Here is an 18,675-nt window from a genome sequence, read left to right as displayed (position 1 = left end):
GTTTTCATTTCATTCTCCAAGGTCCAGCATGGCTTATCCGGCCCTCCACTGGCAGGGTCTGTCCATGAGGCGGAGCAGTCTAGTAAAGGGCTCTTAGAACAGAACAGCTACAGCAACATTCCTAATGACAGAAAGCAGCACACTCCGCTCTACGAAAGACTGTCCCCCATCAACCCCAATCACAGTGGCACCTCTAACCACACAGACCCAGCCTTCTGCACCACCTCGTCCACATCCTCATCCTCAGAGAATGAGGAAAACACAGGCTCCACTGCCAAGTGAGTAAAACAGCTGAGCGTATGCAAGATATGCTGTCAGTTAAAGTTTTTTTTTCTAATTATGTAAATTCAAACCAGATTTGTGTGTAGTACAAATAGTTTTTTGGTTGCATTGTTGTTTTGATGCTACAGCTACTGTTGTTTTTTACTGTATTGACACATCTTATTCTTGGTCATGAATATATTTATACTAGGCTACTTAACACCTCTTAGTATGCGTAGACAGTGTTGTCATTACTTTTGTAAAAGAGGAAAGTGAGTGAGTAAAATGTTATATAGATTCATTTATCTTGTTAGAATGACAATCTCTGAATTGTGATAGTATGTTTTTAAGCTTTCAGCATTGATGATGATATGCCAGTTGTTTTCTTGAGCAGTAATTCAACATTGTAGTATGATTTCTGAAGGATTATGTGACTAAAGACTGGGGAATAGATGCTGAAACTGACTCTCAATGTACATCATGTACATCAAATTGTTGTTTATTATACACACTCACTGGCCACTTTATTAGGTACACCTGTCCAACTGTTTGCTAACACAAATGTCTTATCAGCCAATTACATGGCAGCAGCTCACTGCATTTAGACATGTAGACATGGTCAAGAGGATCTGTTGCAGTTCAAACCTAGCATCAGAATGAGGAAGAAAAGTGATTTAAGGGATTTTGAACCCATGGTGGTTGGTGCCAGACGGTCTGAGTATTTCAGAAACTGCTGCTCTTTTGGGATTTTCACGCACAACTAGGGCTGCACGATTAATAAAAAAAACAAAAAAAAACAACACTATCTCGATTCGACCCTACACAGGATCTTAATTTAGCTTTTCTACGATTGACAATTATATTTTCAAGGTCAGGAGAGAAGCTTAAAGGCAGTTGCACAAGTCTCCACAGGAACATGAACACCTTCAAATGGCGTTAAAAAAGTCACATACTGTATTTATAAGGTATAATTCACCCAGAAATCTCATTTCTGTCTTTATGTTATGATGTATTTGCGGCCGCGAAATCATAAGTGAGCTGACCACAAGCTACCGAGAACGCGTGCATGCAGCACGCCAATGACGTAGTGCGCCATGTCATAAAGCGCGAATCATCTCAGACTGGTTTCATGAACATGACAATGAGTTCACTGTACTCAAATGGCCTCCACAGTCACCAGATTTCAAGCCAATAGAGCACCTTTGGGATGTGGTTTCACATCATGGATATGCAGCCGACAAATTTGCAGCAATTTGCATGATGCTGTCATGTCAATATAGACCTAAAATCTCTGAGGAATATTTCCAGTACCTTGTTTAAACTATGCCACGAAGGATTATGCTCACTTCCTATATCCTCCCACACACAAACGTAAACATTGTTAAATGTGTTATTTATGAATAGCATATCACTTTAATATTGGATAATGGGAATAGCATGAACATGTGTATAAACAAATCTGACAGAGTTTTAACATGAATGCATTCATCATTCTCAAATGTAGCCATGTAAGTGACCATAAGCGATGGGACAAACAGAAGAACCAGATGGACAACATCCCAGAAGGAGACCATGTGGACCAAAATGATGTATGTCTATTAATTTTTTTTTGCTATTTGTTAAAAAATGTTGTACTTTTTTACCCTCATAATCCTTTCAAAATCTGTATGCTACTTTTGGATTGTGGGAATCATAGAAATCGCTTATTTTCCAGTAAAACCGTATTTTATCTAATAGTTCACCCACATTTTTTGTCACTATTAACTCACCATCGGTTGGTACCAGTCAGTTACTTTTTTTTTTTTTTAAACACTAAAGAAGATATTTTGAAGAATGTTGTCAACCTGTGATTATTGGCTTCCAGACAAAATACCCTTAAAGTCGATGACTACAGGTTTCCAACATTCTTCAAAATATCTCCTCTTTTTGTTCTACAGAATAAAGAAACTCAAAGAGGTTTGGAACAATTAGTTGGGAGTAAATGATTAAATGAGTAAATTAATTTTCTAACTAAATGAGAACTATTATCTCAATAGAACTATGCTACAGACTAGTATGTCCAATTATTAAATACTGGGATTTCTCTTTCCAGTCTGATCCTTCTGCGACCTCTCCTGTGAACCAAGGCCTGGAGGGCAAAGGTCATGTCGGGGTCAACGTACAGATTCCATCCCTGCTTTCAATGCCAACAAGAAACCACATGGACATCACCACTCCTCCTTTACCAGTGGTGGCGCCAGAGGTGCTGCGGGTCGCTGAGCACAGACACAAAAAGGGCCTCATGTACCCATACATCTACCACGTTCTCACCAAGGTCAGTGTTTATTAGCTAGATCTTGGAGCTGCACCTTTCAATGCAGTTTTTGTTAACCAGGTTTTATGGTGATTGTTTTTATTTTTTGCAGGGTGAGATTAAATTATCGGTCACCATTGAGGATGAAGCTAATAAAGACCTGCCCTCTGCGGTACAGCTTTACCGGCCTATTCGTCAGTATGTTTACGGGGTGCTCTTCAGCCTGGCTGAGGCCAAAAAGAGGGCTGAGAGACTGGCCATGAGGAGAAATTGTCTCCCTGAATGTGAGTAAAGACACCAAGCGGACTGTTTATCTTGTTTTTGCCTGATGCATTATCTTTCCGTTCATCTACTCACAAATTATTGGGAAAGATGTTTTTTTGTGTGTTTAAATATTTATCCGAGTGCAAAAAACAGCACATTCTAAATTAAAAATGGATCTTTTAAAAATTAATTATTAGTTAATTTTGTTCATTATAATTTTTAATTAAAATACAGTTAATCTTTATTATTTATTATATGTAAATACAGGTCCAATAGACAGAATTAACACAACTGATGATGATAACAATGTTTACATTGTTGGGTTTGTATTATCTAATTAATCTAATGTATTATCTAATGTAAAGGCTGATTTATACTTCTGGATCGAGTGATTTGCGTGACCTACGGCACAAGCCTTGCATGTAGCGGTGTATTTATTCTTGTGCCTGTTGTTTGTGTTGCTCTGCAATAACAATCTGAAGTTTCTTTGCGGGTGTTTCGTTTTTTTCTGAATGCTACAAGTAGCTGAAACACTCTTTCAGAGGCGGAAACAGGTGGACTTGCAACAACTTTAATCATGAGGTGAACTCAAAACAGTTTTCATCTGGAGCTTTCTTCATGGGGCTCAACACTTGTAAACAATCACTTTGTCTGGCTTGCTGCTCTCAGTGCCGCCCACGCTCATCCCGCTACCAAACTTTTTTGAGAGGTGCGCGTCAGAGTCTGCATCAGCCGCTGTGAAGGCTATGCGACCACGCAAAGTATTTTATAAAGCCATGAAGTATTGGATGATCTGTTAGTGTTATTCAAATTTTCATTCATTTTCTTTTCGGCTTAGTCTCTTTATTAATCTGGGGTTGCCGCAGTGGAATGAACCGCCATCTTATCCTGCAAATGTATTAAGCAGCGGATGTCCTTCCAGCTGCAACCCAACACTGGGAAACATCAGACACTTTCATTCACACACATACACTACTGACAATTCACTTATCCAATTCACCTGTACCGCATGTCTTTGGACTTGTAGGGGAAACTGGAGCACCCGGAGGAAACCCACGCCAACACGAGAACATACATACTCTGCACAGAAATGCCAACTGACCCAGCTGAGGCTTAAACCATCGACCTTCTTGCTGTGCGGCAACATTGCTACTCACTGCGCCACCCTTGTTCAAACCTTATTTTTCTTTAATTGATAATGGTAAAAGGTTAATAAGTTTGATCATATCGCGTAGTCCAGAGTTCCAGTGTCCTGTTATACTTGGAATCGGCTAAATGTTAAAGTCAGTTCTCAATTCCCAACCCTGCCCTTACTGCATAAATTCTCTCCAGGGTCCTGTTGATGCTTGATTTAATTACTCAGAAAGTGCTCTTGAGAGTGTTGACATTAGCTTGTTATTCTAGGCTGTTACCGGGCAAATTAATTTCCACAATTAGCATCATTTAAAAACTGACATTAGCTCTGTTCATGTTGGCATTCTTTATTTTACACTGTTGCAATTTTTACAAGATTTGAAAATAGAACAGCGGTAAGCATTCCATTCATTTATTCGATTAAAGCAATTATTTTCAGCTAAGCCTTTCAAGGCAGGCCGACTATAAGCATATGCTTTTATTAAGCCAGGAAAAAAGAATTCAACAAATGTGATAATAATATCAGGAATATGAAAATATTTGATTTAATTATAAAATGTATTCAAGTCTGAAAATTTTTAAATAAAGCAGTACCATTTTAATGCCACTGACAAACATTTTGATAGTTATTATCTGCTATTAATTAAGTCAAGATTGTTAATCTATTAGAAGTTTGTAAAATCGTTTTTGTTGATGCACTATTTATGGCCCATACATAAAAAACAACTCTAGCAACATTTTAGCTGATTGTGCAGCCTCTCTTTCTCTATTGGAGGTGTCAGTGTCAGTATGGTTAAAAACACTCTAGCATTTACTATGCATTACTATGGTATATTTTCATGTGGGAGTCTGACGACTGGACATAGTTCTGGTAGCAGATATTGTAGCCTGTTACTTTTTACCTTGCACTTTTTTGTTTTTGTTATCATTATTTATTTAGGATATGCGTTTTCACATTCTGATTCCAATGGCTCTTTATTAAATTGTTAAAAATATTTTGTGTTCTTTAGAAGAGTGTACTCTGAACATTGTGATGATTTTATATTGTCATTCAGGCATTATATATTGAATGCCATAAAATGACATATCATAAAAATATCATTTATCACAATATATTTTGGTGCAATATATTATACAACAAAAAATAGATATCGTGACAGGCCTAGGTCCAAATGAGCTCAACAATAATGTGTTTTTAAACATTTCAACTCAAGAGACCTCATTTATCTCTGTAAATGCACATTTTGGGGTACAGCAGAAACGCTCTTTTGTGTGTGTGTGTGTGTGTGTGTGTGTGTGTGTGTGTGTGTGTGTGTGTGTGTGTGTGTGTGTGTCTTTTTAATTGCAAATCAGATGCTGCTCTCCGCCTACTTTTCATAAGAGGGTAGAGGCTTCACAGCTTGTGTCTCCGATACTACAACAAACAAATCATCATTTAATGTTTACATCCAAAACAAACACATAGAGCTTCAGGGGTAAATAATGTGGTAACACTTTATTTTGATGGTCCATTTGAAGGAGATGGTGCTGTTGAGTGAGTACCTGTTGACACTGCTCCTTCAACAGAAGTTAGCTGACTATAAGAAACTTTGCAAGTACATGTCAACTTATACTAACCCTAACCCCAACCTAACAGTCTACTTATTATCTAATGGGAATTAGTTGGCTTGTAGATGCAATGTAACTTAATTCAACAAATGTACCATCAAAATAAAGTGTGACCAATAGTGTTTGTGTTCTTTGGATACATGATGCAAACAAATAGTCAGTCCAAGGAACTTGAAAAATGTTCAAATAAGGTATTGAATGTTTGTCTGTAAATATAAAAAGTTGGAATGAAAAATGTGTATCGGTATGTTAAATCGTGAAATAGTACTTGGACATAGTAAAGCAAGTCATCAGGTCTCAACCCATTTGAACATAGCTTGGGTTGAAAATGTAAAAAGAATAAATGTTTATGGCATACACAATATACGTATATGTTGTCAATATATGTTGTCAAGCAAATGTTTCGAAGTGCCAAACCTGTAGACTAACCGCTCTGTTTGTCTTCTGTCATTGTAGATCCAGCGGTAATCATAAAAGAATGGGCTGCTTACAAAGGCAAATCACCACACACCCCTGAACTGGTGGAAGCTCTACCTTTCCGAGAGTGGACCTGCCCAAACTTGAAGAAACTCTGGCTGGGCAAAGCAGTGGAGGACAAGAACCGCAGGATGAGGGCTTTTCTGGCCTGCATGAGGTCTGACACTCCAGCAATGCTGAACCCTGCCAACGTCCCCACACCTCTCATGGTGCTGTGCTGCGTTCTGCGGTAAGCATAGACGCGGTTTCCCAACCCTCAGTAGACCTTGTGAAGATACTGTTAAGTGCTCTCCTTCAGATCAGAAATGGATTAAACCGTTACAAAAAAGGGCCTCAATTGTCAGCTCTTGTTTATTTGTAATATTTCACTCCTTTGTGTTTTACTTCAGGTTTATGTTACAATGGCCAGGAGTAAGAATTTTGCGTCGTAACGAACTTGACGCTTTCCTAGCTCAAGCACTTTCTCCTAAACTTTATGAGCCTGACCAGCTGCAGGACCTGAAGGTGATTTATGTGGAGAATGTTGCATGAGGAGTGTCCAGAAAATGCCCCAAAATGCACTTTAAAGGCTCGTTCACATCAAGGCACGTGCCACTGAAAGGACATGAAAAATAGTCAGAAAACATTTGTCTCTTGACAAAGTTGTCGTTCTCTTAAATAAGTTTAAATGTCTGAATACATTTTATGAGCTAATGGTGCGAAATTCTGCGACCGGCTTGCTTGTAGGCCAGTATGATGACACACTTAAGACTTAAATTAGTTTTTATAAAAACTGGATAAGCACTAAAGCAATTTTTAAATATATTATATATTAGTATATAACAAATGTTTAAGGGGCACCTATGATGCAAATTATCTTTTGGAAGCTGTTTGGACAGAACTATGTGTAGGTATAGTGTGTCCACTGTCATATCGGAGTGTTAGAAACACAATGAGTCTCTTTTGTTTTAATTTCCTGTCATTAAAAAGATCTAAATCCCTCCCATTTTGAGGCCCAACTCAACCTGGTGTTGGAGTGCTGTTTCTCCGCCCACCGAATTGATTGACAGCCTCGTATTAACATGAATCTATAGAAACGCGTATTATCATGTCAACAAGACAGGATGTGCGCAAAGCAACCGGGATTAAAAGATCCTTTCAACTCACTGTGATCATCAATCATCATCAAATGTGATCAAGAACCACATGCCACAGCCACATCTCCGTACAATTATAAAAGAAGACGCTTCAATCCCGGTTTGTGGACGTTAAATCAGGTTTATTTTGTTCATTAGCATAACGGATATCCCTGCAGAAGTGGAAATTAACTTGTATCCTGTCACATTTGCAGTGCAAAACTCACAGCAAATCACGACTAATCGTTCTCATCGAGTCATTAACTCCACAACAATTACATCAAATATTCATCGGGAAAGTTCTTACTGAAGTATTTCTCACAAACGTTACGTGTGATCTGCTTCCTTCATGTCTGTCACTGTGCTGTTTTTCTGACGCAGCTGAGGTGGAGAATGAGGCACTGACAGGCACGAGGGAACATTGGGCAGGACTAGCATTAAAGGCACAGGCAATAAAAATGGCTACATTGTGTTCAGAGCAGAAAATGCAATATTCTGGAAGGTGAAATGAATAATCTGATGGATGTTTTAAACAGAAACATTCTGGAGACAAAAGACTTACCTTAAAACTTGAAAAAGGGGTGAAATAGGTGGCCATTAAATGATTACAGTAAATAAATACTAAGAATAAAGGAGTTCATTGGGTTTTATGTTTGTTTTTTTACATTTAAAGTTGGTGTGAATGGGCCTCTTTTTATTTTATGTGAAAAATCAGATCTCAAAATAAAGTATGTTTCCATATTAACATGTTCAAAGCAAAAAACTCTTGTTAAGAAAGTGTGGTTTTAGGTATTTTTCTGGACACTTCTTATTTGTGCGAACGCTTGCCAGACTGACTTGCCCTAATGCTTATGTGAAAAGCATGTTAGTCAGCTTTTCCGGTGAAAAAGACGTGGCATTTGAGCAACTTGAGTGCTAGGAATGTGGTCTTTTTTGTGTCGATGGTTTACTTTGCAAGCTTCTTTTTTTTTGGACTGAGCTCCTAAAAACATGTGAACCATCCACACTAGCTGTGCTGTGTTGTGGCTGTCCATGTCTGTCAGTTCTGTACGCGCTTTTTGCTTCGCCTCTGCCATTGCTGGTCGCTCTCGCTGAATTGGCTGGAGCGCTTTTAAATATGGATAGATTATGGTCTGTTCATGCTTGCTTTGTGCTTTGGCCAGTGGGGGAGGGGTTGTAATCTGCCGGCTGGTGTAGCATGTAGCTGCTTATTTACCCTTAAGAGCTTTGTTTGACTGTCACTGCATCTGTCGCCTCCAGATTGATAACCTGGATCCACGTGGCGTTCAGCTGGCTGCTCTTTTTATGAGCGGCGTGGATATGGCGCTGTTTGCCAATGATGTGTGCGGGCAGCCTATTCCATGGGAACACTGCTGTCCGTGGATGTATTTTGATGGAAAGCTGCTACAAAGTAAACTCAACCGGGCCAACAGGGACAAGGCCCCGCTTATTGACCTCTGCGATGGCCAGGTAAAATTGCCACGACACAATTTAAAAAAAAAAAAAAAAAAGTATTTTATTTTGTAGTCCAGAACCACATGATTTATAAACAGGGTGATTTAATGGCGATCTTGAAGTAGCACAGAAAAGATTTATGATGAAACTTTGGGCTCTGAGTGGATTGGAATCAGTTTTGGTACACTATCAGCTTCTGGTGCTTTATTATTGATCCCTGAGGCAGGAAAATAAACATCCTTGGCTGACTCAAGAAGTTAGATGTAAGAAGCAGTATGTTAACTGGTACAGTTTTACAAGTAAAACTATATATATACACTTTTAAATTCTATAAACTACTGATGACATTTCTTCCAAATTTAAAATGAAAATGTTATTTACACAATTTGTTTTTGCATGAAATACCAAAAATGCACCATTTTTTCAGACTTCCGCTTGATCTTGGAAAGGAAATTCAACAATTTTACAAATTGTAAGAAAAGTGACTAATTTGTTCAAATTCATATGATTTAATTCGAATAAAAACGTTTTTTTTTTTTTTTTTTTAAAGAAGGTGTGCTCCAAACCCCACCCCTAGTGTAATGCAATTTAGCCACTAAATCAAAAAGTTACTAATTGGCGTAAGATTGTGTTGGACATATTACTTTTTAGACGACAGGTTTTTTTCAAAGGTGCACTAGGTGATCTTTTAGAACATTAGTATTAGCATAATAGCTGAAATTTTACATCCCTCCCATGCTGTCCAAAGCCATGCCGCCTTAAGTCATAAACACGCAAACGCACACCGAATAGATGACAATCTGGTTTCGGAAAAGTATTGTTTTCAGATTCTAAATAGTGAAATCATATAATCATCCAGTGACTAAAAAAAACAACATTGTTCACAGTCAGTTAAATAGTGCTAATGTTGTTTTGAAGTCATTTCTATTCTTATTTCAGACTGAATACTCGAAGTAACGTTAGAGAGAGTGAGAGTGTCGCAGGTTGTCACTGTTCAAAAATGAATGAATGTGTTACTATAAATCAAACTTCACCATAGTAAATCTGTTTAGGCGGAAGCTCACTATTTACTTATGTTTCGTTATACGACTAAATAAAAAATCAGATCAGAAAAAGGAGTGCTGAAAACAGAAATATCCTGACATTGTTTTACATTTACACTTACACCAACGAGCGACTTTTCATTTTCAATTGTGCTCGCTGATCCTCGCACATCGCTTGTTTACATCTCCGTTTACACTTGAACAACTAAATGAAGGCTTAGTTCTGTTTAATGAACTATATTATAGATGCTGTACAAGATACCCCATAAACTTGAAACTAACCATTCTTTCGCCTGACGTTTTCAGTGGCTGAGCAACACTTCTGTGCATATAAACCCATTCATAAACAAGAACACAATCTACAAAAGGTTTGCGTGGCTAAAATTTGCTGCCTTAAAGGTAATACTTCAGTTATGGTGTCACGCTTCTGATCGCGGTTTTGATCTGCGTAACATCATTTCAGCGTGCCAAAGTAATTCTAATATTGATTCAGGACTTAGAAAAGTTTTGATTCTGCATTTTTAGCAAAAGCCCTTTCAAAAACAATTTTTGTTTTCATGGATACAAGGCCATGTTGGTTTTTCTGAAAGAAGTCTTACAGGTTGATGCAGAGTTTGCCTGATGTCTCTCTCTGATTCGTGCTTCACGTGAACACACGAGTGATGTATCTATCTGCGTAAAAAGGCTGCGCAGAAATGTAAATTTGTTGACAGACAGTTTTAGTTACCTGTCGTAATTTGGAATTGGACAAACATTTTTAAGTCTTATGCCTTACCCAGAATAAAAAAAAATACATATAAATACATTTAGATCATTTACTTTAATCATTACTATTGGAATGTGAAAAGACTCTTAATCGGCACAACAAAAAATGTTTCTGAGGGCAATCACCTACTGCATCTTTAAAGAGGTGTGGTCTTAAACCCCACCCCTAATCTTACCCCTCACTGGGGCATGAGCAAATCATACTAAAATGTACGAATGAGGTCATACAAATACAAATTACCCACTAAATCAAGAAGCTATGAATTGCTGTTAGACTGTGTTGGGCATATTCTAGACCTGCGGGATTAATCGCTTTCAAACCGAAATCATGATTTGAAAGAGTGCAATTTCCAAATCACAAAAGCTACTATTATTCAAGGCACTATCAAATAGGGTACCAAGCAAGCATATCGTTTTCGAAACTTCTGACTGTTTGTAAGCACATTATCCTGAACAATGTGAAAAATGTAAAACAATCTAAATTGAAAGATTTTAATGTTTTTGATGTTTATATATATATTTGATTTGAGTTCATATTATATGAACTTTATTTGAAAAAATGGCAACAATGTTTAAATCAACAATATTATAGTGTAGTTTACTTTGATTATGCTTGGACTTTCTTTGGTGTGGTTTAAACCACAACATCAAACCTGGAGCTCTTTTATGAAACGGTAGTAAATCACATTGTAAATCGCAATTTTGAGCAGATAAATCGCAATAGAGTACCGTATATGCGGCAGTATGCAGAAAGACTTTTAATTTGTCAGTCACCTGGGTCAAGTGCTTCCAGTAAACTGTATTCTGTTACAAGATCAGCACGTTTGATGATCTCCACTGGCTGAGTGATAGTCGATATAAATCGGGTCTCAGATTGTACACGAATCACTGCATTAAATTACATTTTCTCCACCATGTCTTTAAAATATGAACATTTATTTTACCACAGTATATTTAATGGAGCTTCTGCGCTTACCTGCTAATTCTGACGGGTGTGTGCGTGTAAATGGCTTTTCATCTCCTTTTACGCTTGAGCAACTAAATGAATGCCAAAGTCTATTTAACTGATTATATTTGAATTACATTACAACATCAATGCTGTAAAAGGAACCGTGTAAAATGAAAAATGTAAAAAAAAAATTCTCCAAATCATGCAGCTCTATCATATTTATTTTTAGACAACACTGTACCAATGTTTTGACAATGTACCAATGATTTTGAAAGAAATCAATATTTGGTTGAAGTCTATGGACTATATAGATCGGACTTTTTCATTTCGTTACAATTAATTCACCTATTAGAACTTTTTAATTAGCATTTTAAATTAAGGATGACCTGTTGTTGTTTCCAGACTGAACTAGTTGCCAAGGTGGAGAAGATGCGTCAGAGTATTTTGGAGGGTCTGAACTTCTCTCGCCCACCACAGCCCCTTGCCTTCCCTCCGCCACCTCCACATGCAATGCCTTTCTATCCGTCAAACAGCACCTTCTACCCTCCGCCGCCTCTGCCCCCGATGCAGGGGAGAGGCAGAGGCATGCCTGGTAAGGCTGATTCACGTGCCAAACACCTTTTTATTAGTAGTTGTGTATTTAATTCTAAAATATTTAAATGCTAATAATGCTGTTTGAGAAGTAACATGTTATAGGAAAACTCAACTTTTTATGGAAAAGACTCATTTTACAATTCTCCAAGAGTTTAGGGTAAAGTTGCACCAGCGGTTCGTAAGATCTTTTCTTAAACTGTAACAAAGTCTTTACTTGGGGCTTAGTAACTACTAGCTAGTTTGTAACTAAATTTGTTCACACTTCAGTTGCACTACATGTTTTTAAGGCAAACCGAAGTTAGTAGGTCATAAGCTTTCTGTAAAGTCATGCGTAGTCGCATTAAATGACGTAATATCCAATATAACACTCTTAAATCATTAAACTACTTTAAAATTCTGCAACTAATGCATCTATATATAACTGTTCTATGAAAACGAAATGACAAATTATATTTTTATTGTACATTAAACTACAGTCAGTCACTAATAACAGATGACGCACACAGCTGCAGTGCAAGCCGTGAATTTGCACAGTTATCAAAACATTAAACTTATTTTTTTTATATTCTCCATATGAAAGAGAAAAGAGCAGGAAGAAAATGTATTTAAGGAGAAATCCTCGTTTTTAACTGATGGATACAATTAACACACAAGACTCCTTGATATAGTGCATCCGGAAAGTATTCATAGCGCTTCTTTTCTTCTACATTTTTTTATGTTACAGGCTTATTTCAAAATGGATTAAATTCATTGATTTCCTCAAAATTATACAAACAATACCCCATAATGACTATGTGAAAAAATATTTTTTTCAACAAATTCACATGTACATCAGTATTCACAGCCTCTGCTCAACACTTTGTTGATGCACCTTTGGCAGCAATTACAGCCTAAAGTCTTTTTGAATATGATGCCACAAGCTTGCCACACCTGTCTTTGGGAATTTTTGCCCAGTCCTCTTTGCAATACCTCTCAAGCTCTATCAGGTTGGATGGGAAGTGACGGTGACGGTGACAGCCATTTTAGATCTCCTCAGAGATGTTCAATAGAATTTAGGTCTGGGCTCTGGCTGGGCCACTCAAGGACATTCACTTAGTTGTTGTGAAGCCAAACCATTAATAATTTGGCGGTGTGCTTTGGGTATCAAACTCTGTTCCTGGAGGGCCGCAGCTCTGCACAATTTTAACCCTAATTAAACACACCTGATCAAACAAATTGATTCCCTTAGGCTTGTTTTAAACCTCCAGGTAAGTGTATTGAAGCAGGGTTGAAACTAAACTGTGCAGAGCTGCAGCTTTCCACAAACTGATTTTAAAACCCCAGCATTAAGTGGAAAAAATCAGGTACAGGCCTGTATAACCTGATGTTGATAAAAGGTTGACAACATTGATGGGTCCATCCTTAAAGGCTTTTTTTTTTTAAATATGAAAAAGGGAACCCTGTTTGATTACAGAAGTTTCTTCAATGTTATTAAAGTTTCATTCTTCTTTTAATTCTTCTCAAGTAGGACTTCAGGCCATTCCATCACAGGGTGGTAAGCTTGAGATTGCAGGCACAGTGGTGGGTCAGTGGGCTGGTAGTCGTCGTGGCAGAGGAAGAGCCCCATTTCCCATACAAGTGGTGTCAGTTGGTGGACCAACCAGAGGGTAAGAATTAACTATGCTTTATTGCTCCTCATTTACATATTAATCATCACATTTTATTGGTTTGTCCTGCAATGTCTTGCTTGGAAACTTACAATGATTTTATATTTACTGTTTGGTAAAACTTATTTCACTGAAGTCTGTAAGTTTTATACATGTGTATGTTTTTTTAATTTCCATTATTATTTTTTTTATTGCTTCTTTTGAACAGTCGTCCAAGAGGTGTGATTTCTACTCCTGTCATAAGGACCTTTGGACGAGGAACCAGATACCTTAGTAGAGGGTTCAAGAGTCAGGGATCATTCCAGGTGAATCACACTGCTTCAACATTTTAAAATAACAGAAATACGCTATCGTTCAAATGTCAACGAGTCAGTAATGTTTTTTTTATGTAAATAATTGTTATATTCTGCACGAAAAGACAAACCAAATTGATTTAAAGATACAGTATAGTCAGAATGTCCATGGGGTCTTGAAAAGTCTTAATGTCATAAATTAGGCCTTGAAAAGTCTTAAATTCACTGAAATATTGTCTCGTAGGTCATAAATCATTTGAAACGGGTCTTGATTTTCCTTTGTTTATGTAAAGCTAAACAATCGATCAAACACAAATCCAATCACCAACAATACATTTCAATAAAACTTTTAGCAAAACTTTTTATAACTAATATTATAAGTCTGTTGTGGATACTTTTCATTTAATAAAGTTTTTAAAGAGGTTTTTTAAGAAAGGTTGAATTTTTTTTTTTATGAAACTAGGGTCTGCTTGTTTTGATTTGCTATATAAAATATGTGGCTAAGACTATATACTAATAACTAATTAGAATCAGTTTTTTGATGGGACAAGTAAAAATATTTTTTTTCTGCTGGGCCATTAAAAAATATCCCTGGTATTTAGCCCTATACAAGTCTGAAATGTCATTCTTCGTGGTCTTAAAGTCTTAAATTTGACTTTGAGAAACCTGCAAAAACCCTGTGAACTATCAATGATGAAAGGTACGTGTTGCTAACATAATGCTAACACAATAAGCATGTTGCTATTATGAGGCTAAAACAATTTGCATGTAGCTAGCATAATTTCCAGATGACTAGCTTAATGCTAGCAACGTGCTATTCATATTAACATCACAGTTAGGACATTTTTATGAATGACATTAAAATGTTTTAGTCTATGACTCAATGCTACTATCATGTTTTACATGTAGCTAGGAAATGCTAATATGGTTTAATATCTTAGCACAAAGTTAGCATATTTTCATGCGTTTTTATAAAGTTTAATTAGCATGTAATTAGAATCAGCATGTAGCTAGTCACTGCTACCATGAGTCTAAAGCACCAATCCCCAAGCTTCTATGATTTTCTGTAGCAGAGATATTGTTGCGCCACTCAGATTTTCTTCAGAAAATATACATTTCTAGTTATTATTGTTCTGTAGATAGTTTAAACAATAGTTTTCTTATGTTTAAAATGTTTATTGTTTACAATGTGAAAGTATTTTTGGTGAATTTATATTGTAAACCGTTTCTCTTAATTAAATACTTGTTGATTAGTACTTTACTTTGATTATTACTTTATGAGCAGCTTTTACATTACATGCCATTTACATTGAGCTGCTACAATGTCATTGGACATATCAGGAAACTATTTATTAAATGCAGTGCGTTGGGTTATCCCTCAAAGATCATCATCGTTTTTATTCTTAGCTTTCCCACCGATGGGACAATGACGCTAAAAATGGTGTGACGTTAATTTTAACAGAGCAAGCCTGCATATGCTGCCTCAACCTATGAAGTGATAAAAGACCGAAAGAAGCCCAAGTTGGCGACCGACGCACCACATCTGCCCTCAGATCACTCCACAGTGGCAGAAAACGGCTTGGCGGAGGGCAAAGATGCAGACCAGCTCAGTGGGAACCAAGAGGAAAGCAGGGCTCCAAACCAACCTGAAAGTGCCTTTAGCAACGAATCTAAAATGTGCAATACTAATCCTCATTTAAATGCACTAAATGAAGATGGCGAGGGCCACAGAGATGAAGCTCTGAGCGTCGCCGTCTTAAAAGCAGAAGAGTAAACCTATTTTTATAGAGAGGGTGATAGATGGTGAAGCGTTAAGGAATATTTGGAAGGATGGAAGGCCTACAGTTGGTGCACATTTTTTCCTCTCCAAAGTGAAAAACGAGGACTTGGGAATCTTTGAAATCCCTCTTCGATGTCATCGAGTTTAAACCACAAGCAATGATGAGAAAACCTCTCGGTAAAACATAGATATACAAGTAAAAAAAATGGAGATTCATAGCAGTTTCATAATGATGATAGACTGTGTTCTCCCTGGTCGACGTTTCAGAACTGGTTACATGAAATTATTTTACTTTCACGATGAAATAGAGAAACTGAAATAACTGATTTTCCTTTGCCAGTCTTTTAGTTTTAGTACGTTGAGATTCAAGTACCATATATATATATATTTGCCATTGTAATTGAGTTTGTATCGTCACAGTAAATGCTTTTAATCTTATGGTTTGAAAACGTAAAGCTCACGATTTGAAAAAGAGAACACATTTCTCACGTGTCAGCGTTGTGAGTTTACTCCTGTTTCAAATGTGCGGTTGTTTTGACATTGAGTAACTAGTGTTAATACTACTGCATCTTGCGTTCTGATGATTTCGATGTCATACGATAGCGGTTAATGCGTCAAAGAAACGGTTTAAAACCTCACAAGCTCTTGAAAAGCACCGACGTCTCTTTTTTCCGTGTCAGAAAACGCCATGCATCAGTGATCAGCGATTACCGTGGTTTCTTGAATCAGCCGTAGCACATTAGTACAACTGTCTCAGCTAAACTTTCTGCATGGCTCACGATTAAAAGTTTTAAACAAACAAAATGGTGTATAGTTATGATGCATGTTGTCCTATTTCTTCATTACAAATACTGTGCCCATCTGCAAAATTGAAAAAATAAAGGCTGATAATCAGTAATAGTCCTATAAAAGGTGTTAACTGTTAGTCAGTAACTGATTTGCTCTAACCTTAAGTTGATTATTTTTGTGATTTATTGACCTCTGTTGTATTTACTCCAACATTATCTAGCCACTTTAAATATTGTTAATCCTGCTGTACTCATCACTGTATACATTACTGTTCTCTGTTGCTGTTTTCCGCATTCATACTAGCAGATCATCTCTGAAAAAACAAAATGTTTGAGAAAAAATGGCTTTGATCTTGATAAATTCTCCCCCTTTTCTTAGCTCGATACAAGTTTTTGCGAAACATTCGACCCTCCCATTTGAGAGTTTAGCCTAAGCAAGTACACTTGATGTTTACTTTAGTGTTATAAACGTACTTCTAAACGAGAATCATTACTTCTCCATCTAATCCTCCTGATGCTTTTCATTGCACATTAGTGATCAGAAATATGGTGTATTCCCCTCAGTCCCCTGCCGCAAGTCTAAGTAGGTTACCTTGATGTAAGTTGATCGGAGTTTCTTCCTAACTCATGGGTTGTTAAAGAATGAACTACTGTTGGGTTTGAGTGATTGTTGATGGGTTGTGGTGTGATGTATTTCGAAGGAAATTGAATGCAACTTACAATGCTTAATAAAAATCTTTATTCTTTTAGAATAATTCTCTGTGTATGTCTGCTTTTATGGGTTGATGATCTCTAGCTTTACTCTGTTTACAAGATGCTCTTGCTGTCACGTCAGATTTATTTTGAAGATCACACAGTGTTACGATAAAGGTTCCCTGGAGAATAAACTGTCAAGTCATGTTCATTAGTCATAAACTCAGTATTCTATAATCAGCAATATTCTAAAAACAGAACATTTAGTGTGTGGTAATACTCAACTTGTTTTACTTCACTATTAACTTCTACGCAAACTGATAGTTTCATCTTCCTCTGTTTCTGACTGTGAATGTGACTGTTGCAGCCTAGAGAACCATGAAAAGTTATGACATTTAGCACTGATAGAGTAAGTGTAATGACTCCATATTAGACGGTCTAGCACCACCAACAGGTCAAATTTGCAGTCATGTTTCAGAAAACCAAGTGAACTTTATGAACCCAGGTGACTTGATTTCTTTAATTTTCATCTAACTAGTTTTTTTAACACACACATACACGTATTTGTATTTACAGAGCTCAGCATAATTGAGGACTCCCCCTTTTGAAAATGAATATTATTATCTATATATCAGTCATTATAGGCAATGTATTTTGGTGCATTTAAACAAAACAGATTTATTAAACAGATATATTTGTTCAAATAATATTTTATTTACCAAACATATTTTGAAATTGAAATATGATGCAATTAAATTCAAGCAAAATATTCGCTGCTAAAATATTATATATATAACATAACTTTGGCAGTACTAGTTTTTTTTCTGTTATCATAAGTTATTTTGTTAGCTCCAGATTTGGCTTCAGTACTGACTAATCTAATGTATGTGCACTGATATAATATTGTATAACTTCCTATTAAAAATATGAATTTAAAAGAGATTTGTAAGGGGTGTACTTATATATGCTGAGCACTGTATGTGTACATTAATTTTGATGGTCAGATTTCCGGCCTATTTTTTTCTGAATTATACAATTTTACCAATTTTTTTGTTGTATAAAAATGAAATTTTCAAAGTGTAATAATTGTGAATATGCTCCAAATTAAATATGGAAATCCTAATAGAAACTTGCATTATTATTTAATTGCAGTCATGCTGTGAGCACAACGTATAAAATTGATTTTATTTACAAATTTGTGTCAAGTCTAAGATGATTTTATGGGCATATACAATATTATAAAAAGTATTTTTATATTAGTAGTAGGAATATATTGAATACAGTATTGATATGACAAACTATTTGTTTAACTGGTAATCTTTAACAAAATGAAGGCTTTATCATTGTGATATCTGATGGAAAATACCAAAACTGTGTTATTGGTACATTGCCCTAATCTACTTTTTATTTGCAGTTATATAGCTTTACCTTGTCTCAGAGCTTCTGTTTAATATCTATATATGTTTATTAATAATTGCAACTGATGTAATTTCTCTCTTGTGTGTGTATAAGCTATT

General features: G+C 36.5%; 1 protein-coding gene across 4 annotated transcripts in view; it reads left to right on the top strand.

Annotated features, from left to right (window-relative positions):
- The window catches only part of fam120a (family with sequence similarity 120 member A), a 35,900-nt gene extending 18,680 nt beyond the window's left edge, over positions 1 to 17,220 (top strand). The window contains exons 7-17 of one of the 4 annotated variants that reach the window (XM_087272654.1): positions 22 to 278; positions 1,766 to 1,850; positions 2,354 to 2,575; positions 2,667 to 2,838; positions 6,017 to 6,266; positions 6,427 to 6,541; positions 8,413 to 8,622; positions 11,767 to 11,956; positions 13,466 to 13,604; positions 13,813 to 13,909; positions 15,360 to 17,220. In XM_087272654.1, coding sequence (XP_087128780.1) covers positions 22 to 278; positions 1,766 to 1,850; positions 2,354 to 2,575; positions 2,667 to 2,838; positions 6,017 to 6,266; positions 6,427 to 6,541; positions 8,413 to 8,622; positions 11,767 to 11,956; positions 13,466 to 13,604; positions 13,813 to 13,909; positions 15,360 to 15,671 — 2,049 coding nt within the window. In that variant the 3' untranslated portion in view covers positions 15,672 to 17,220. 4 annotated transcript variants of the gene reach the window in all.
- The last annotated feature ends 1,455 nt before the right edge of the window (positions 17,221 to 18,675 follow it).

The sequence above is a fragment of the Danio rerio genome, chromosome 11 (genome assembly GCF_052040795.2).
Source record: "Danio rerio strain M-AB ecotype USA chromosome 11, GRCz13ab, whole genome shotgun sequence".
Taxonomy (NCBI): Eukaryota; Metazoa; Chordata; class Actinopteri; order Cypriniformes; family Danionidae; genus Danio; species Danio rerio.
The sequence above is the reverse complement of the archived record's forward strand: the minus strand, read 5'-3'. Positions and strand labels throughout refer to the sequence as shown.